Below are 20,352 nucleotides of genomic sequence, written 5' to 3' on the forward strand. Positions count from 1 at the left end.
ATGTGCAGGTCTGACATCTCAAGACATGCATTCAAGGTTTTTTTTTTTTTTTTTTTTTTTTTTCGCAATATCACTGATAGATCTACCTAACTCTGACCACGATATGCGTAAAGAAGACGATTCTTGCGGCAGCTACGACAGCAGCTTATTGGCATGTAAAACAACCTACTTACCTACTAGTAAGTTCCAGATGCCCACCTGTCATTTACACGCTAACCTTTCACTATACTCCCACGCGAGTCAGAGATGTCATCAATGGAAAAGTTCAACAATTATGAGTTGGATATCAGGCGTGCACATGAGGTTGGGAATACATGTAAGTTTTAGTTGCCATTTGTATGGTACATCATCCTGGCAGCCACAGCGACCCTGGTTGACAGGCATGAATCCCTGATCGTAATTCCCCGACTCGGCCGAGATGTCAAAAAAGTCATCCGGCGTCACTTTGATCGAGTCCAGAACGGCCGGAGGAATCATAACACGCATGATGACAGTAAACACGAAGCTGTGAGCTATGCGATATCAAAGTTATGCAATTCACATGATTGTACGCGGTAGTCGGGCAAAAGCGTGCTCGGATACACTAAGAGCATGCATATGCAGACGTTCAAAATATTGCCGGGCGGTGTGTGCAGATTTACCGGATGGAGCCCCCTACGCGGATACATCATTGGCCACCTGCTAGATGCGGGGCTGCGCACGGACCTGCCGTCCGCGATTAGAAGAAAAAAAAAAAAGTTCCAAACTTCTTAAAAACTTCACATGCGCTGTCATCGTCATTCTATCCCTGTACCTCATCGATATTGACGAACAGTTCTTGTCACCATGCGTTACATTCTCGTTTCGGGCGGAGTCATCTCCGGTACTGCACCCTGTACCATACAATAATTTGGCATCTGCTAACAGTTTAATAGGTGTTGGAAAGGGCATTATTGCCTCGTCCACGGGCCTGGTATGCTTCTAGAATTCGTCCATGGCGGGACGCGGATCTTCGAATATTAACCGCCCGAATAGCTTCTCAAGACGCTCGGTCTGCGTGTTACCTGCATCGTGAGCACCATCTACCTGGAATCGCTTTAAAATGTCAAGAATCGGCCTCTAACTTGAACGATGACGGCAGAAAATCGATCCTTATCTGAACATTGATGCTGGAACTATGAACCCGAAAGATCACGGAGAGTGTTTCGTTCTGGACGACGGGTAAGCAACTTTCGGTGCCCTTTCTCGCCCTTTTCGAAACGATTCTGGCAGCCAACGACAAGTATCTCGTACCGGAATCGAAAATTTCGAGCCCAGGGAGAAAAAACTTTTACATGGAGTAAAAACTGACTCTTGGCATCTCAGTGGCGAGTGTGACTTGGATCTTGGTCACTACCAGAGATATCTGGGCATCAACCTCTCCCGAGACCACAACATCACTACCGGCAAGATCAACATGGAGGTCGGCCTGAGGGAACGTCGTGGAGATTACTTGGGCCGTACCGTCCAGGTCGTCCCTCACGTCACCAACCTCATTAAGGAGTGGATTGAGCGGGTCGCCAGAATCCCCATCGATGAGTCGGGCGCCGAGCCTGATGTCTGCATTGGTATGTTGCATCCGCCTCTACAGTCACAAGCTATACTGGACACTTGCTAACAACCTCTTAGTTGAGCTTGTATATACTCTCTTCCAGTCCTTATGCTTGCGCTCCTTCTAACATTCCATTCTACAGGGTGGCACAGTTGGCGATATCGAGAACATGCCCTTCGTTGAGGCGCTTACACAGCTCCGACACAAGTGTGGCAAGGGCAACTTCATCAACATTCAGGTCTCATATGTTCCCGTCATCAACGGCGAGCAAAAGACCAAGCCGACCCAGCACGCCGTCAAGACCATCCGGAGTGCCGGTCTCATTCCCGACTTGGTAAGAGCTTAAATCTACCTATTGCCTAATCGGTATTGAGCTAATGACCCTAATAGATTGCTTGCCGTTGTGAACGTCCTCTTGATCAAGATACCATCAACAAAATCGCCCTTCACTGCCAGGTTGAGCCTGAGCAGGTGATTGCCGTCCGAGATATGCCCACAGTCTACCAGGTGCCAGTGCTTCTGAAAGAGCAGGGCCTGATCACTGTTCTGCAGTCGATTTTGATGCTGGACAAGCTCACCCCTGAGCCAGCCCAAGTCAAGAAGGGCGCCGAAATTTGGCAAAAGTGGAAGGATGTCATCTCAAAGAATTACACAGAGACGATCGACATTGCCCTGGTTGGCAAGTACGTCGAACTTCACGACAGCTACCTCAGTCTCTACAAATCATTAGAACACGCTGCTATCCACTGTAAGCGCAAGTTGAACCTGATCTGGGTTGATTCCGAGCATCTCGAGGAGTCGACCCGGGAGGCCGACCCCGCCTTATACCACAAGGCTTGGCACGATGTTTGCTCAGCGTCCGGTGTGGTTATCCCCGGAGGCTTCGGCGAGAGAGCCACAGAGGGTATCATCAAGGCTACCCAGTGGGCCAGAGAGCACAACACCCCCTGGCTGGGTATCTGCTTCGGTATGCAGCTGGCCGTTTGCGAGTTCGCCCGCAACGTTTGTGGACATGCCAACGCCACCTCCGAAGAGTTCGACGAGAATGCCGAGTACCCCGCCGTCATCTTCATGCCCGAGGGCTCCAAGGAGACCAAGGGCGGCACCATGCGACTCGGCCTGCGCACCACGCACTTCCAGCCTGGTAGCGAGGACAGCAAGCTCCGAGCCATGTACGGCAACGCCGAGACTGTCGATGAGCGCCACCGACACCGCTACGAGGTTAACCCTGCCCTTGTTGACGAGTTCGAGAAGGCTGGCTTGTCCTTTGTCGGCAAGGACGATACCGGCAGGCGTATGGAGATCATTGAGATCAAGAGCCACCCTTACTTCGTCGGTGTGCAATACCACCCGGAGTACATCAGCCAACCGCTTAGCCCCTCTCTCCCCATCCTCGGTCTGGTAGCCGCCGCCATCGGATGCCTCGACGAGGTTACCAAGGAGGTCTGCCAGGCCAGAAATGAGGCCAACGGCACTGTCAACGGAACCGCTTAATGGAATGAGTACTGAAGGTCTTGTATAATTTTCTCGGCTAAACCCCGAGGCCTTGAATCCTTGCAACAGCATGTGTAGATATAGAACCGCAGGTTTACGTAGCAAAAAGTCTGTGGATGTTACTATCTTGATTAAACGGTATATATTATACCGACCCGCTTCGCCCCTTCAGAGTGGGCAGGCTGTTGACTGCTTCCAACGCAGCCAGCCTCCCACTCCAGAGCCACTGTGAGACGCCCTCCATTTTCCCGACGAGGGGGAAGGACGCTCACTTGGTTGAAGGGCCTGGCGGGTTTCAAGATAGGTTGTTTTGTTAGCTTTAGATATACTATTTTTTAGAATAATGCCTTGGCTTCATCAAGCTGGATTGACTTGATGCCTCGAGGCCAGCACGCGAGCGCTGGGCTTAGATGCTTCTTAATGAACAAAATAAAAATAACAAATAATTTGCAACTTATCGTCCCACTCCCCACCGCCAATTTTAAAACTTGACTTGATGAGCTACCCTGTGTTCAGCTCATCTTCATCATTATTCTACTGCGGAATGAAAGTGGTGTCATGCCCAGCGTGGGCAATCTCGCTTCTTATTCAGTATGACGCCTACAGATTGGACTGGTGTATACTACGGGGGCTGTGTTTTATTCATGTCAGGTCGATACTTGGTCTCATATAACGGATTACTAGGATAACAAAAAAAATATCCTTAGTCGAATAGCCATTGTGAAGCTTTGACCAAGGGGTGAATATCAGGCAGTTCTGTATCTCGACGTCGTATGTAAGTGGAGGAGAAAAAAGATGGGTGACTGCATTGCGCTTTCACCCTCAACAAACAACCATTTCCCCCATAAATATGTAAAATAGAGGAAGCTGGGTGGAAAAGAGATATGAAATAATTCACAAAAAGAGCAAAAAAAGAAATTCCATCTCCGAATGGCGGCTGGTGAGCATTGCTCCCGGCAGGGCTTGAACCTGCGACCTTCGCATTACCAAGACTTTGAGTCGTGAGACTTGAAAGTATTAGTACGAAGCTCTAACCAACTGAGCTACGGAAGCCAATCCGGAGGGAGGATTTGGTGGATGTGACTCCACTTTCGGAGCCGGGATGGCTCTGAATCGTTGAATGACGGCGTGCTTATTATGGTATATACAAGATTCACACGTATTGAAGATGTGTACAATATGCTCACTGAAGACATATATTTTGAGATTACTGTAAAAGTAGAAGGCCTGTGTTTGCTAATACGTATTGAACATTGAAACGGGTCCAAGTCGGTGCATAATGAAAAGAAGCTCAGGCGGAGCGCAATAAGTATCACAATTTCTTAGTTGTTGATACAACACTATTGATGCTCGCGGGTTTCGTACAAGACAATGCCCATTCAAGTACTTCGATTTCCTAAAGTATTGCTTAGCATAGTTGCTTCATGATTTCCAAAGATGTAATGAATCGTTTGCTATCTTTTTGTATCTCATCCCTACAACCTTCAGCACATCTTATATCTCTGGCGAATTAAGCAGTGACTAGATACTCTGTTAGATTATATGGGACTAGTACACACGCTGATATGGAAACTCACATTCAGCATTATTTTGGCTTGATATATTAGTGAGGATATGCAGTAAACTTTATAAACCAAACTCTCCCTGACCTAGAGGCGACCCCTAGGGTTGTTTCATTCACAGCGAAGCAATCAGGGTTTGGCCGATATTCCACAGGCAGCCAGAGCAAGTTCTTACCATCCCATGTAATCCAAGAGCAATCTTCGCTAAATCCATAGCCTCCCCAACCAATGATTTGCTCAGTAGGAGATATAGTAAGCATACCAAAGTTTGTCAACAGATGTAAGCCATCAGACGTAAACGAAAGGTAATCTAGAGGGCGGGGGGCGTTTGTATAAAAGTTCTGGACGCATTCGCCTGTATTCGCGCACCATAGCTGAATGGTACGTCCATTAATTGATGCTATAAGTGATGAATCATTTGACAAGGCCACCGCTGCGAGAGATTCTTTGAGGGTGTCGATTATGCGGATACATTCGCCCGTATCAATGTTCCATAACTGGATAGCTCTATTTGAAGCTGATACCATAAGTGATGGATCATGTGAGAAGGCCAAATCATAAATGATACCCTCATCAATAATAAATTCACGAACGCAATCGCCCGTATCAACGCTCCGTAAGAAGGCGGATTTGCCTGAAGCCGCTGCTATGTGTGATGAATCATGTGAGAAGGCCATAGAAAGAACCTCTTCAGCGTATATGAATGTGTGGATGCATTCGCCCGTATTAACACTCCACAACCAGAGAGCATATCCGTAGCGGTTAAAAATTGCCACATACAATGAATCATGAGAGAAATGTATGCGGCTAAAACCCTCGGGTAGTTCTTCTTCGGGAGGATCCTCGGGCCTAAATTCCCGTATACAATTTCCTGTATCAGCGTGCCATATGCGGACAGTGCCATCATATGAAAGCGATGCCACAAGCGATGAGTCATGGGAAATGGCCACATTCTCTATACGTTCGTCATCAACTCCAGAAACCGAAGTGTCATTTGTTGTTTCAGCACGCCTTGGCGGGATGGTCTTATTGCTATTGTAGTCGGGTTCGTGAAGATAGTTTTCTATGTCAGTATACCACAGCCGAATGGTATCATCGCTTGACGCCGATGCTATAATCGATGAGTCGTGCGAGAAAGCCAAAGATACAATCAGACCGCTATGGCCTTTAAACTCTCGTATATACTCCCCCGTCTTAATGTTGCATAGTTGGATAGTATTATCAGATGAAGTTGATATTATAAGAGATGAATCATGGGAAAAGGCTATAGCAGCATCGCGGTCACGATGCCCATTGAATTCTTGAACGCACTCGCCTGTATCAGAGCGCCATACACGAACAATGCCATCTGAGGTTGATGCGACAAAAGATAAGTCATGCGAAAAAGCCAGTCCATAACAGCTAGGAAATGTCTGTACGCATGTGCCTGTATTTGTGTCCCATAGCTGGATAGGGTTTCCATCGGAGGCTGATGCCAGAAGCGACGAATCTTGCGAGAAGGCTATATAATGACTCGACTTGTAATGATTATCACTCGCCAAGGATAGTATGTGAATACACTCGCCCGTGTCAACGCGCCATAGCCGGATAGTTCTATCGCGTGATGCTGATGCTATAAATGACGAATCATGCGAGAAAGCCACGGCCGCTACATCGGAACGATGGCCCTCGAGTGTCTGAACGCATTTACCTGTATCAATGCACCACAGCCGGATAGTGTCGTCGTATGAACCTGATAGCACGGATAACGAATCATGCGAGAAGGCCACCGAATTAACTGCATAGTTATGGCCCTTAAACACTTCAATACACTCGCCTGTATTGGCGTTCCATAACCGAACAGTGTAATCATCCGAGGCCGATGCTATAAATGCTGAGTTGGGAGAGAAGGCCACGGAGTTGACCCGTCCCCGATGACCCTCCAGCGTCCTTATACATGGGGACCAACTGTGCTCCACCTTTGGCTCGAGCAATATCCACTCAAGTATTCTTTCTCTGTAAAGTTTCTTGATGATACTCTGGTGCGGAGCGAATAGAAGGGCTGAAGAATAAATTTGAAGAGGCGCGCTAGCAATGAGCTGTAAATTTGACTGAAGGATACGCAAAGCGTCATCAAGAAATTCAGAGAGCAGCTTGTTATTCTTAGCCTTTCATTAAGTTAACGACTTTATACCAAGAAATTTATTTCATCTTGCTTAAAAAAAATCTCACCGGTATCAGAGCTTGTAGGCTTGTAATTATCTTGGTGGTCTCCGGTGCTTGTCGTATCAAACTCAACGCCTCGACCCAGTGTAAAAAATGTTGTTTCAGGAATTGGAATGTTCCAGAGTAATTGTCGTCATAATTATTTGCTGCTTGGAGGTGGAATACCCAATTTAAGCATGCGTACTGAACCGCGGCAGGAATGCATGCAGCTGCCTCTTCACGCTCGACTATGGAACCCTCTAGTCCCTGTGATCGTAAGCTACACATGTCTTCTCGAAGGAATCCTTCCATGACGTGTAGACAGTTGTCTGTTATTTTTGCATGAGCTTCTGCTTCATCGATCCAAAACGGATTCAGTCCTTGCTTTTCGGGATTGACTAGGAAATCGCGAAAAGATAAATGCAGTAGTCTTATTGGAGACTCAGGTGACTGCGGTATGCTTAAGACGGAATGAAGCATATCTAATCTTGTATCAATGATATCTCTAGAAATTCGCAGGAGCTGCGATAGACTGGATGTCGATAAAGGGCTTGACAGAAGTACGATGCTGCCAACAATGTATTTGAACTGCTGCAGTACTCCATTTCGCTCCCTTGTAGTAAGCCCGGCAATCTGTTGATTAAGGACAGGCAGATAGGTTGCGTCAAGCTTAGACTCTTGACTTTTGGTTTCATATTCCAAGACCTTGCGAAGTTGGTCATCGGGGTTTCCACATTTGCGGTCAGCAAGAAAGCGACATATAGTGGCAGCAAAAATGAAAAGCGGAATTGCCATCTTGACTATAGTATCGATACTGGCTTGGCCAGGCCAGTCTCCCTTCAACTGTCTATACTCTTGCACTGATTTATTATAGTTGTCTCGAATTCTCTGTAGCTCATGTCTTATTAAGACCGATAAGTCATGCTGAATAACAGGCTCAGATATTTCATGAAGAATGACACCCTGAAATTCTCCTTGGATTGCAGAAAATCCTAGACGAATTGGAAGCTCCGGTCGGCTAGTGAGAAAGATTCTTAGCCCCAAACTTTTGTCATGATTGAAGAGACGGATGATAAGTTTAACGTCATCTTCTAGCTCGCACTCATCTAGGGCATCGATGACTATAACAATAAAGCCGGATTTTCTCTTATATGGAGGAACCTTGGATAGAGGCTGTAAGATGAGCTCGTTAAACTGTTCCCGTAACCCTTTGTTGCCAATATCAGAATTTGCTTTGATCGCATGCTGGAAATAACTCGCGATATTGGTTTGTATTGTGGCTAGTTGAGCCGCTATGGTTGTAAATAGTTTTGCCGAGCTTCCTCGATCGCCCTCGCCTCTCTTGAAGAAAAAGCTGGCGCCTAGATGACCGGTGCTGACAAGAGATTTGGCAATAGTGCGTGAAACAGTTGACTTCCCTGTTCCAGCCATTCCATTTAGCCAGAAAATGGCCTTGGCGCTTGGGTCCTGAGTCCAATTTGTGATGTGTTGGAGTAACTCAACTCGCGTCCCCGGTAAGCAAGTCGGGTTGTGCTCCTCGGCGTGGGAGTCAAAGGCAGCCCCTTCCGTAACTGGAAGTTTGATAGACAGAATACTTTGGGTAATACCATTTATCTTTTCATCGACTTCAGTTATCTTTTCATCAACTTTGCTCTGTTAGCAGTGCATCATAATGTTGAGAAATAGGCTAAGAGCTCACTTTTTATAATCAAATCAATGATCCTTTTCTCGGACTCGATTTTCTTTGGAGGGATTCGGATGAGAAGGTCTTTGGCGTATGCAGCAGCTGTCATTGCTGCATAACCATGCCAACCGGCATCTTTGTGAGAGTCTGAGTAGTCACAAATTCCACGGATGACCAGACAAGGAAAGTGATTCATTAACCCTGCTGCCTCCGTATCAAAGCATAGCACATCATTCTCGGCCGCAAGCTTGTCCCTTAATTTTGCATCGTTCATTAATTGGTTGGCTGAAGCGATGGTGCCATAGTGAATCGTTGGGTTGTCGTCGTCTTCTGTTCGTTTATGGCGAGGCTGCAAATTGGACGGATTATCAAGGCAAAATGCCTTACAGGTTCTTTCATCTGGCGGATGAACTATTTCGCTTTGGAACAAATTATCACTAACCGGGGCTGGCCGCTTATAATTCTTCCGTAGCCTTCGCTTTTTGGCAAGAAGGTCATCAATCATTCCTTCTAAGTCGTGACCTTCAGCCTCGTATTGAGCTTTAAGTCCGGCGATGGCCGTTCTTAAGATTGTTGGTGGCTGGTCTAAGAATCCGGTTTGTTGGAATGCTTGATCCTGCATCGTTTTACCAAAGTCATATTGGAATACACCTCCCTTCCCATTACGAGGTGCGCTGACAACAATGTCCCCTAGGCGGATGTCGTGCTCGGCGCTTGGTGCACCACCGCCAATGCCCACCATCAAGCCAATTCTAATATTGGGAAAGGTGTGTAACATATCTCTCGCAACAGTAGCTGCAGAAGCTGTTCCATACTCGCCGTCAGGTAGGACGGCGATGACCACGTTGTGTCTTCCCATTTTCCCCAGAGCGTAGTCATTATTATCATGGGTAGAGACATCTTCAGGACCTTTATGCTTCTCGTCTAGAAAAGCTTCGGCGGCGACACGCTCAGTGCTGATGGCGCAGATCCACCCAACAGTGTAATCTTCAGGATTCGACATGTTCGGTGGCGCAAGAGAACGTAATTAATTGAGATCAGTGAGCTTCATCGAAGATATTTAGTGATACTATAAATTCCCGAGACACAGGGAAGAGACAAAAGGAAGAAGCACTTGAGCAATTAAGAAAATATGGCAGCCGTCTCGACCCCGCTCGCATGTGGTTGGATCAGGCTGCAGCTATGTATCATATTTGCTGCCCGATGTTTCTGTATTCCGAGAGAGAATCTATGTGGGTAATTGACCTATCAGGTGGCCAGCCTACCAGATTCGCAGCCAGCAGTATCCTGTTGTCAACAATCCCGTGGCTGCCGTGTGATTTGGAAAGCTTCTAACACACCTTGAAATCATCTAACCAAGTTGCAAAATATTATACAGGGGATTGTCGCCAAGCTGTTTAAGATATAAGCAAACCGGTCCACGTTTATATCTACTTTTCTGGTAGTCACTTATTGGGGATGAATAATTACCGGATTCGAATATTAGCTCACTCGGCTTCTGTTGCAAAGGGGTTCGTCGCGCATAGTCTTTGCCTATAAATATCTATATCCCTGTGGCCACACCCAGACAGGTGCTTCGTGACAGCAAAATAATTATTTCCAGACAGCCTATGCTGATACGAGTTTAAAGAGCGATTTTTTTTTGTTTCAAATTACGGCTAAATAAACACGAAAGTCCGCAATGATGAGCACCTTCACCTTCACTCCTCTCCTTCATGCGCCACTCGAATGCCGTTGATAATATTGGGGAGGGTGACTTTGCGATTGCAGACGCCGTCAAAGTTTCCGACGATGCCATCAGTGTATGTGATCATCTGTACTATGTGTCTTGTTGATGTTACACTAGACGATGGCTGAGTTCTTAGTTTGGGTGTGTGACTGCTGAAGCAAGGGCGTAGGTGGTAAAGCAATATGCTTGAGCGCCGAATTCGCTTACATGTCGGCAACTTCGACATTCATAGGCATCATGCCCATAGCACTACCACTGGGTTGCAGAAACGATTTCACTTCTTCAACCTCCTTCCGGACCTGATCCCACTGGATGCCCATCAGCTCCTTGAATGCGACGGCATCGATATCAATGCCATGACCAATAGTTGTAAGAATGTTGTAAATATACCCAAGATAACTACTCGTCCGCTCGCAGAATTCGACCCATAAGCCTGAATTTGCCATAAATTGGCTGCCAGTTTGCAAGTCTTGAGTGCGTTTGATGATCTGGTTTCTCAGCTTAAGTATTTCAGAGTCCCTTTGCGTTCCAAGAGCGTCAATTTTCGGGCCATCGGTGGGCTGGCTGAGTCCCAAGGTTTGAAACATCGCGAACTGAGGTGGGCGCGCTTGCTTAATCTCCTGATTGTACTGAGCTTCTACGCTCAAGAGTCTGTCTTTCAGCAAAGTCATCTCGCCCTCAAGACGATTATTTCCCTCTCTGGCACACCTATTAAAGTCCAAGAAGGCGTTGTTGGCAAGACGCGAATTCTGCAAGGCCATTCTGCAAGAGATTAGGGCCTGTTTCTGAAAGGCTGCGCACTGAGCGATTTCTTCATCTGTAGTGGGCACACAAGGGATTTTTTTCGTCCATTCCTTGGAGACTGATACTAGAGCAAGCGTCTTGTCGAGCATTTCCAGCATGTTGTGTTGAGCGTTTGCCAGAATGCCATTTAGCATCCCGCTGCTGGGATGGTCAGAGGAGAATGGCGCCGTACCAGCCACTAGAGGAACACCAGCGAGGATATTGGAAATAAGTGTTCCGGGATATGCTGAGGGAATTGTGCCAATGGCACCAGCAGCAGTGGACATGGTTGATGTGAGGCTGGGGTGAAAACGGCAAAAGCGGGCGAACAAATCAAGGGCCTCAGTAACCTCTTCGGGAGGGCTCTGAGACTGGAAGAAAGCTGCGTCGAGGCGAAGATCGTGAGACAAGGCTTCCCCAGCGAGAGCAAAGATCCCGGTATTAGAAACGTGAAATATACTGCCTAGTAAACTGTCGAGGACAGCAGATTTATCTCCCTTTACGCCGTTTGTGGTAACACCGCTGATACCCGTGACTCTGATTGAGTACCAGTGTCTTGACTATGTCAGGGTTTTGGGACACAATCTGAGCGGCCTGTCCAATTGTCTTGAGGACCCTATCGATGTGATGAATCCGTGGAAGTCTTGTGAGATATTGAGGTTCAAAACTGAAGGTCGCAGGGTCTAGTCCTGAGGAGATGGGATCAAAGCTGAAGAACGCCGAGATGGCAGCGGTATGCCAATACTTTATATCTTGCGCTGATACCGGGTGTGAAAAAAAAAAAAAAAAACAGTGAAATATTGACTATCTGCTCTCATTTATAGACATCCTTTTTGGGAGAATTCTGGGCGTGTCGTGTCCAAAGAAGTTAGAGTGTTGCAAGGCATTCCTGGTTCAGTGCACGATCCAAAGTTGCCTTGCTCGGGCATATGCACTATTGGCTGTGAACATGCAGCCCCCACGGCTCGTACCCGTCCGCTTCGTGGCTAGCTGAGACTTAGTTCACCACTATCTTGTCCTAATTGTACTTTATTGATTCTGAAAGCCAAAGCTGAGATGCTAGTCCAATATTTCCTAACGGGAGTTGATTCCGAGGCTTGATTGGCTCCCGCTATGGACTGAGACTCGATTCTCGGCACGCCAACGGCTAGTCAAGGCAGTTAGTTTCTGAAATTGAAACCCGTCTCCTTGTCACCCAGAAAAATAGTGCCCGTAGCCTACCTTTCCCGGTTCTGGACAAGCTGAGCTGTTTACTTCGTAGCTGAGGCGGCAAATGTGAGTGATCAGTAAATACAATCGATAGTTTGTCCAATTTCGGTGGCCATGGTCTGACGACGAGCGACTTTGTGATCTTCAGATTCTCGGAGGTCGGGGCAAATAGCAAAAAGCCTTTTTTATGAAGCACTTCTGACACTCCATAGTTTGGCATGAAAAGTTTCATCGCATACAAAATCGAGCTATTACGGCATTACATTCTTCAGCGCTTTAAAGGTCATTCTTAATCGTGGTCGCAATTTGCATAAGTTATTCATAATTGACCAAATACAGCATGATGCGACTTCTAGATAGTTGGTTGAATTCGGCTATAAATATGGCCACTGGGACGTATGCTGCCTTAGGTAGACCGAAGATTGAAGACGACGGATGAATAGTTGATGGCTTTAGAAAGGGATATATTGAGGCCGATGATAAAGGCGTTCAATTTACTTCTGAGTATCTTAATTCTCCTATCGCAGCTTGGAGAGGGGATGTTCTTATATAAACGCACTGCGTAGTCCGTTTGAAGCATATGCCTGTTGGCCACCTAACATTAGCGACAATCCACAAATTCTACCAAATAGAGCCTATCCGCTCTCTGGTATACCCTGAGATCTAGAACTACTCTTTCTTTCATCTAGTCACTGGCTGGCGCTCCACTGGAAGGCTTCCCGAATGACTACTCTTGTCTCGTCTGTAATGTCTAGTTCATCCAACTCTTCCTCTGTGGCCCAACGGCTCTCCAAATGTTCGTCTATACTCAACTTCACCATTCCATCGGATACTGAAACCACATAGTTGAGCTGGATAGCGCTCTTGACAACAAAGGCTTCGACTCCTGCGTCGCTTTTAATGGTTTTCTCAGTTTGGTATATCATTGGAACCAGCTGTGCGGAGATTTTGGTGATATCTAACCCCGTCTCCTCTTTCACCTCCCGAACAAGGGCATGCTTGAGAGTCGGGTCGTCTAAGTCGACTTTTCCGCTAGGTAGCTCAAAGATGTTGGGGAAGTATGGCTCATGAGATGCCCTTTTTAAGAGAAGAATGCAAGGCACTTTCGAAGAGGTCAAGCTCGGAATCTGGCGAAATATGACGGCTCCAACCACGAGTTTGTCGTACTGTCGGCCAGACACAGAAAGCCGGCATTCTCGAAATTCTTTGGCTGAATAATTGAGTATTTGCAGGTTAACAGATTTGTCAATTGACAAGGATTCGACATGCTTCTGGGTGGCCATGGCCATTTTGGCAAGGTAGATGTACCCAAACTCAAAGCGAGAGAATCCAATAAGCTCGTAAAAGGCCAATGGATAGCTCGTATTGTACTCTGTAGGTTATTCACTGCGGCTTGAGGATTGGCTTGGATCGAAAACGAAATGCCGGTGCTTGAGAATTAAAGGCTAATGAAGGATGAAGAAGGTGGTTCTTTTTGCAGATGCTGAAAGTATGCATTGAAGTAATAATCGAGAAGAGAGATAAGTTCATACCCTAGCGGCCAGTGAGTCATCGCCGAAACACACACGTATCAATTAGGCGCCCGCAACGTGAGTTTCGCCAGTGACCATTTGTTGGAAATAAAAAAGCGTAAAACTCAGAAGGCTATTAAAGTATACATTTTGACAGCATTAACGCATAAAATAATATTCAGCTATCGAATTGATAGGCCAGCTGCCTATAGCCTTTTATTAAGTCAACTCTAGGACTTTGGAAAGACAAGCAGATTGTGCTGTCTTCCGTCAGCTTAGTACCTACAGAAAAGGGCTTAATATTTCATAGATAATACTTTTTCTTATGTCAAGAAGATTCTTCGTAGCAAGAGGTAAGAGATTGTATGATTACTGCTCATGTACTCATTCAATTCGAAGTCGTTCGACTTGTTGGCGACGGCGTTTCGCATTGTCGTTGGTCATGGTTCATTGAGTATAGTGAAAAGATATCAATAACGAAAGAAGAGTGAGCAAGTTTAATAATTCCGAGTATGTCTAAAGCAAGAACTTGGGGCTAAGATGCATACAAAGGAGCGATTTTTTAAATTTATTTTAGTGAAATGCTCCTTTGGCTTGTATAGTAGTCAAGCTGAAGTTATCCAAGGAGTGGCCAATCGACATATCATCTGAGTGGAAGAAAGCAGTGCATGATTCATGTTTCATCGTTGAAACTCGGGAAGAACCACAGGCCATGCATCGCAAACGAAGCCCAGCAGTACGCTTGTTTAAATTGTGCTCCCAGTTCGCCGCGTCTCATCTTCCCAACAGTTATACCCAAGGCTTGGGCTAAGTTCACCTCTTGGTTACCGTCTTTGGTGGTGCTTCTCATATACTTTACCTCATCGTAGAAGGCTTCGCTAAATGCACGACCTGCAGAGCTTTTGATCGGCCACTGGCATCCTAAAACTGAAGTGGCCCCAGCATGAAGCAGAGCCGGAATAATTCCTAGAGGCTCATCTCCAGCAGATAAGTCCTGAGCGGCTGATTCGCAGGCAATGATTGTAAAGTGCACGCCTCCTTGCGGCATACTGGTATTGAACAAGTCAACAACGGAAAGCTCATCTCTTCCTAGAAGCGGGTTTTCCTCATTGTTGCTATCGAAAATATCCTCTCCATTGCTCAAAATGAGTGACGATTGAAGAACATCTTCTTTGCAATAACGAGCATGGCCGTGATAGTGCAGCCATGTAGCCGTGGAGGATGTCTCAATAAAACGCGATTTTGTTACTTCGGGTCCGAGTAAAACATTGCCTGGTAGGACCGTGGAAAGTATTTTAATATGACTGAATATAAGATTGCGCTCGTCGGCATGAAGAGGCTCTTCGTACACTGCGAAAAATGCTGTAGTTTCTTCTGTACTCTGTTCTTCGCAATTCCGTCTAGAGGCGCTACGGTCCAAGCACTGGCTCATGACCGCCGCGCTTGATGCGTAAACTACCAAATTACGCTCAACCAAAGGTCTTCTTTCGATGAATAAGGCGTGTAGCGGTACATTATTTAGTTGTCCTGGTGGAGAGAGCACTAAAAGATCACCTTCCTCTGAGTAATCTGTCAGCCAGTTGACAAGCGCATTCATCTCCTGGAGCAGACGGTTGCCCGTCTTTTTATTTAGAGGATGTTCAGCCATATCAGGGTATGTGAATGCTTTAGAAACCCATGCTTCCACTTGAGTAGCCGATATAGCCAACTGCTTCGTCCGGGTCGTACCGTCTAATGTCCGTACGAAGCATATTATCTGCGGATTATCCTTCGTCTTCGATGACGGAACATACCAGTCGACAAACTTGACTCTTTCGCGAGAAAGATTCGTCCTAGAAAGTGCTATATCAAGACACTCTGGGTCTATTTCCAGATTCAGCGTCGTATTTCTGATTCGTGCAATCTCAGCTAGTGGAGGATACTCTTGAATGCGTTTTCTGATTGAAGTAAGTTCCCGCGCCACAAGGATGTGATTTACTCCAGGCTCGTTTAGGGCATCCAAATGCATTTGTTCTGCCTTCAAAAGGTCACAAGCTATTTGATCGCTATTGATTCTCTGCAATGACTTTTGCGGAATCAATAGCTTTGCGCCGAGTGAGTCTGAGAATGCCCTGGACTTTCCTTTTTGTAGCCATGTCCAAGCTTCAGCCGAGTCATTGAGACGTAAAGCTATGCGGACTCCTAGGTTGTATATCTTGAGGCTCGAATCTTTGGCGACCAGAAGTCTTTTGTTCATCAAAGAGGTCAGGCCTTCAATGGGTATGACGCTCCGTCTCATATCGTCGCATATTGTCTCTGTTTTTTGCAGTTCGTCCATGAATCCACGGAGTAATTCACGCTCTAAATCTTCTGAGATCGTCGATAGTACGTCTGAAAGGAGACTGCCAAGAGCCAGAGTGCTGCGAATGATCAACTCAGAGCTGCTGGTTTGTCGCCATTGCTGAAGTGATTTATTTGCCAGGTCCAGCGCAGACCATAGCTGTGTTGTGGCTTGAAGTCGTTCTTCTGGAGTAGTAGTTTTACTTTCGCCCAGTATTGCGCGGTAACAAAGCCATGCCTGGAGAGCAGCCCTAGAGTAAGCCTGCGCTTTAATCATTGGAGGCACAAAAGGCAGCTTATCCAGATCTTTGAGATAATCCGTCGATAGTTTCGAGCTCTCCAAGAAATTCTCCTGGCGCATTAACATGCTGACTTCAAGATCCACAAGTTCGCTTCGTTTTAGGACATCTGTTTGACTCGTCAAAAGATTCTTCACTCTCTCAATCCATGTTTTCTCAATTGGCGTGGTCTTTAGTTCCGGTTCGTCGGATGCTCGCAAATTCTCCCATTTGCCAACCAGTAGACACTTTTGGATTTCTCCATCAATATAGCCATTTTTGGCATCATTTTCAATCCACTCTTTTAAAATATCCATTGCAGATGATAACCACTTGATGTCTTCAGCGGACTTCCTTGGATACTGCTCGGAGATAGAGAGATGACGAAGCCCTAAGATTAAAGCAGCGTCTGAGCAAGCTTCGTAAGATTTCCCAGTCTTTGCAATCTCTAGGCTCTCTTCTGCGGCCTTAAGAGCTTCCATATTGTTTCCAAAACTTCCGTATATCATTGACATGGTGGTTGCCAGGAGCGCGTGGCTCTTTGGATCAACCTCTTCGGGAAGGTTTATGTATTGAGGCTCCAAGGCATTAAGCGCGAAACCATATTCCGACGCATTCAAATTAGCTGAGCCTGCTGCGCGCATTAGAGCAGCATTTTGCATCATCTCACTGCCCATTTCATCGGCCAATTGCTGCTGGAGTTCGATCGCATACTTGACTTGCTCGACATAGGCATCAACTGGCTCAGAGAGAGCGGTTGTGAGGCATAACATCATCTGGCCATAGTGACTGACTTCAAAGTACCGTTCAACGAGACGACTTATTTGGGCGAACTTTTCTTCGGCCGAAATTGTGTGACCAGAGGAAATGCGAGTAAATTCTAAGTCAATGTTGCCGAAAGTATGGGAAACTTTGTTGAATAATTCTCGTGCTTGTTTAAACGTGTCTTCAGCCTTTGAGAGAACCGTATCATCAGAAGATTGGAGCTGAAGCCTAAAAATCTCAGCCAAAGTGAGAGCCCTCTCTGTATCCCACTTATCGCCGTCCAGAGCAACTAAAAAACTTTGAAGCCGCTGTACTGCTTCCTCTGGGATTGCAATAAGCTGAATTTCGAAGTAAAGTAGAGAGGCAGCCTCTTGTAAACGACCCATAGCCTGCAAGGCTTGCCGTAAAGAAGAGATGGCCGTTAAAGCAGTAGCTTTAGTGGCCGACTCATCAAGCAGACCATGAACGGCAGCAGCTACCATTATTTTCCAATAGAAAGATATCATTAATGTCTTGAATGTCAAATCAGTTTTCGCTATAGCATGTGAATATATATATATATAAATGACTCACTCTGTATTCCGAAATGTGTGATGTGCTCCTGCCCAACACTTCTGTTTCTGGCCCCTCAGGGCAGGAAATCGATAGACTTCTATCTTCAGTTTCTCCATGGCTTTCAATAATTGTATCGTCTACGACAGTCTTATCTTGAAGTTTACAATCAGCACTAGTCATCTAGAATGTACTCCGAAACGATCATACCAAGGTTCCAAGCACTGCCAAACCGTTGCGCAATCTTGAGCGCAGTCTTGACCTTTGAGAATCTCACGACTCGTAATGTGAGGGCACGCAGAAGCTCAAAAGCGACAACGTCTTCACCTTGGTCGGAAAATGCGAAATTTTCGCTCTCTATTTCTGCAGAAGATGGTCCTGGAACATTATTGCAGATATCGGCTGCCAACCGATATTGTCCCTGGGCGAGGTATAATTGGATGGCTTCAATTGCTACGCCCTTCGCGTATCTAACATCTTGTGGCAGCTGTTCAATAAGTAGCGTTGCTTCAGCAAAGTGCCCTATGAAACGATAAGCCCTGATTTTGTGCCTAATGTCCTCAGGTGATGGTTGAGCAGGCTCTTTTGGATGCGCTTCCATTTGCTGATTATTTAAAGGTTCCGCCTGTGTGGTGAGTGAAGCAAATGACTGTTCTACTCAGATGGGGTCCAAGCTATGGAAGCAGCCAAAAGTTGTAGGAAGAGAAACCCTGAGCACTTTGGGTTTTTGGATACATGTATTAACCACTCAGGTCTCTAGTATAATAGCCTTGCAGGAGCACCAAATACATTGTTACATACCTACATGAATGAACTTATGCAAGGCTGTGGTCATGCGCTGGAATGCGTCGGACTTTTGTCACTGGTGTGGCGGGGCACGATTCTTCAATCTTCAGATTCAGAGGTCATCATGTAATAATTTCTCAGGTTACATCCAGTCTCCTCACCTTTTTTTCTCGTTACCACATATTACCAATTACTTGTTCATTGGTCATTTTCGAGCGTTAATCCGATGTCAGACACAATAGATCCACAGGCGCTCGGTTTTGAGTCCGACTTTGTATTCTCAGATGAAGATGACGGTCTGCTGGGAATTCGGAACGATGAACGTGTGAATCGGTCACTTGCAACCCAAGATCAGATCGGCAAAACAGGCTACAGTGCCTATGTTCGTCACGTTCAATACGGTACCTACGAGAACAAGTCTGCATGTCTGCTTGGCATTGACTTCGCCTTCCGCTTCCCTCCAAAGGGACTCGGTCGTTTCTCCTCTGCAGAGATCGAAGTCACCTTTGAGAAAGCTTTAAATATTAGCAAACCTCACCTGCGCTCGACTGACGCCTCATTGGATCCGATTGTTGCCAATTTTGCGCCTAGACAGATACTTGGGCAGACCAAACCGCGCGACAACCACAGAATATTGGAAATTAGCGCGCCTATTGTCTTTCACACACCCTTCGGGCCGGCTCAGATGTCTGCCAAGTGGTCCCAAGAGACGACTTTCACGGAGGAAGGGCGACTCGAGGTTCATGGCAACTTGGCACAAGATGACGACCATGACGATGGTGCAAATTCAGTTACATGGGACTTAACAGAGAATCCGGTGAGCAAGAACGGCATTTTACGCTCATTCCGCGGTGTTATTGTCTTGTTTTGTCGCCCTGGCGATGCTTTTTGGATGCGCGTGTCAGTGAAACCTGTGGTAAAATTCGCACTAGATCCCCGGAAATTGTTGACTAAGAGGCTTGTGGGTGATAAAGATGAGCCCGTGTTGCTCAATGGGCGACAAAGTCTGGGTAGCTCATCATGTTTTGGCTACAGCGAGTTTGATGCTGAAGACTTTCCTTGGCTGGACGTGTTGAATCTACCGCAACCTTTAGGGATCAAAGATGAGGAGATACCCTAGCGGTAGCTATATATATAGTTACATCTTGACAACTGTTGAATACAAAAGAGAGTCATTCACTGCACTCCATTTTCATTGATGTCGGCATCAGAGCGCCAATAGCGTTATTCATACTCGTAGTTTCGGTGCTGACTTTGCAAAACATACTTCAGCCTTAATATTGTGCGAATTATACCCATTACTACTTGTATTCCATTTAAAGCAGCTTTGAGATGGCATTATACCTGTACCGTCATGTAGTTTGTCGATCCATAGTCTGGGAGTAACACGGAACAAATCGGCGAAGATGGTTGGTCAGAGTAAGCGACCAATTACGGAGTATAAATGCAGATATAATCGTAACATGACTAACCATCCATGACTCGTATCAGCCGATATAAAGAGCTACAGCGAGTGCTTTTTATGGCAGGACACCTGATTGCGCCTAGAGAAGCCCGGTGAGTGGACACCATATCTTAGCAAGCGATAGAAGTCTGCTAAAGGTTCAACAGCTGTAACACAGGTATAGAAGTTATACTCATAATGGATTTGAGAGCCAATGAGCTTTGACGTATGACAAGCTTGAAATATATTTTGACAACAAGCCAGATGAGACAGATGCTTTGTTATCAAGCAATTTTAAGACTTGACTGATCTAGGCAAGAAAAGCGTCATAGACCACACGGGTAATGGCTCGACACCGACCGAGTTGGAAACGTCAGACGCCTTAGAAAACTGCGCCAGGATCCAGAAGAGCGTAACCTTTCGCTCCGAAATTCATCTAAATACAATAAACACCAAGAATTGAGTTACACACAATCTCAAAA

At 46.1% G+C, this 20,352-nt stretch overlaps 7 protein-coding genes and 1 non-coding gene across 8 annotated transcripts; 2 read left to right on the forward strand and 6 right to left on the reverse strand.

Annotated features, from left to right (window-relative positions):
• The first annotated feature begins 725 nt into the window (after window positions 1–725).
• On the forward strand, window positions 726–3,490 carry V8C40DRAFT_255892 (UTP-ammonia ligase). The gene is made up of 8 exons (XM_083218155.1): window positions 726–862; window positions 915–952; window positions 1,015–1,050; window positions 1,121–1,200; window positions 1,345–1,586; window positions 1,648–1,655; window positions 1,713–1,904; window positions 1,961–3,490. Exons 1-8 carry the CDS (start codon window positions 826–828, stop codon window positions 3,062–3,064), a joined length of 1,737 nt encoding a protein of 578 aa, XP_083068640.1. The 5' UTR covers window positions 726–825; the 3' UTR covers window positions 3,065–3,490.
• Window positions 3,491–4,012: 522 nt separating this feature from the next.
• V8C40DRAFT_t192 lies at window positions 4,013–4,117 on the reverse strand. Its single transcript has one exon. It is a non-coding gene; the product is annotated as a tRNA-Ile (tRNA).
• Window positions 4,118–4,247: 130 nt separating this feature from the next.
• On the reverse strand, window positions 4,248–9,691 carry V8C40DRAFT_255897 (Pfs, NACHT and WD domain protein). The gene is made up of 4 exons (XM_083218156.1): window positions 8,510–9,691; window positions 6,838–8,456; window positions 4,642–6,773; window positions 4,248–4,585 (listed from the first exon to the last, which is right to left on the reverse strand). The coding sequence occupies exons 1-3, from the start codon at window positions 9,495–9,497 to the stop codon at window positions 4,668–4,670; spliced, it is 4,713 nt and encodes a 1,570-aa protein (XP_083068641.1). The 5' UTR covers window positions 9,498–9,691; the 3' UTR covers window positions 4,248–4,585; window positions 4,642–4,667.
• A 503-nt stretch (window positions 9,692–10,194) lies between these two features.
• On the reverse strand, window positions 10,195–11,293 carry V8C40DRAFT_270043 (uncharacterized protein; the record flags this gene model as incomplete). The annotated part of the gene is made up of 2 exons (XM_083220151.1): window positions 10,195–10,336; window positions 10,431–11,293. 2 exons carry the CDS (start codon window positions 11,291–11,293, stop codon window positions 10,195–10,197), a joined length of 1,005 nt encoding a protein of 334 aa, XP_083068642.1.
• Window positions 11,294–12,704: 1,411 nt separating this feature from the next.
• Window positions 12,705–13,822, reverse strand: V8C40DRAFT_112840 (NUDIX hydrolase domain-like protein). The gene has a single exon (XM_083210814.1). It carries the CDS (start codon window positions 13,502–13,504, stop codon window positions 12,905–12,907), a length of 600 nt encoding a protein of 199 aa, XP_083068643.1. The 5' UTR covers window positions 13,505–13,822; the 3' UTR covers window positions 12,705–12,904.
• Window positions 13,823–14,153: 331 nt separating this feature from the next.
• V8C40DRAFT_255901 (CHAT domain-containing protein) lies at window positions 14,154–17,590 on the reverse strand. Its single transcript, XM_083218157.1, has one exon. The coding sequence runs from the start codon at window positions 17,568–17,570 to the stop codon at window positions 14,400–14,402; it is 3,171 nt and encodes a 1,056-aa protein (XP_083068644.1). The 5' UTR covers window positions 17,571–17,590; the 3' UTR covers window positions 14,154–14,399.
• Window positions 17,568–18,323, reverse strand: V8C40DRAFT_255902 (uncharacterized protein; the record flags this gene model as incomplete). The annotated part of the gene is made up of 2 exons (XM_083218158.1): window positions 17,662–18,323; window positions 17,568–17,600 (listed from the first exon to the last, which is right to left on the reverse strand). A coding segment is annotated over exon 1 (422 nt), but the record flags the coding sequence as incomplete, so codon positions are not given.
• Window positions 18,324–18,542: 219 nt separating this feature from the next.
• V8C40DRAFT_255904 (uncharacterized protein) lies at window positions 18,543–19,615 on the forward strand. The gene has a single exon (XM_083218159.1). It carries the CDS (start codon window positions 18,653–18,655, stop codon window positions 19,544–19,546), a length of 894 nt encoding a protein of 297 aa, XP_083068646.1. The 5' UTR covers window positions 18,543–18,652; the 3' UTR covers window positions 19,547–19,615.
• The last annotated feature ends 737 nt before the right edge of the window (window positions 19,616–20,352 follow it).

The sequence above is a fragment of the Trichoderma camerunense genome, assembly GCF_050948025.1.
Source record: "Trichoderma camerunense strain CBS 138272 chromosome Unknown V8C40scaffold_21, whole genome shotgun sequence".
Taxonomy (NCBI): Eukaryota; Fungi; Ascomycota; class Sordariomycetes; order Hypocreales; family Hypocreaceae; genus Trichoderma; species Trichoderma camerunense.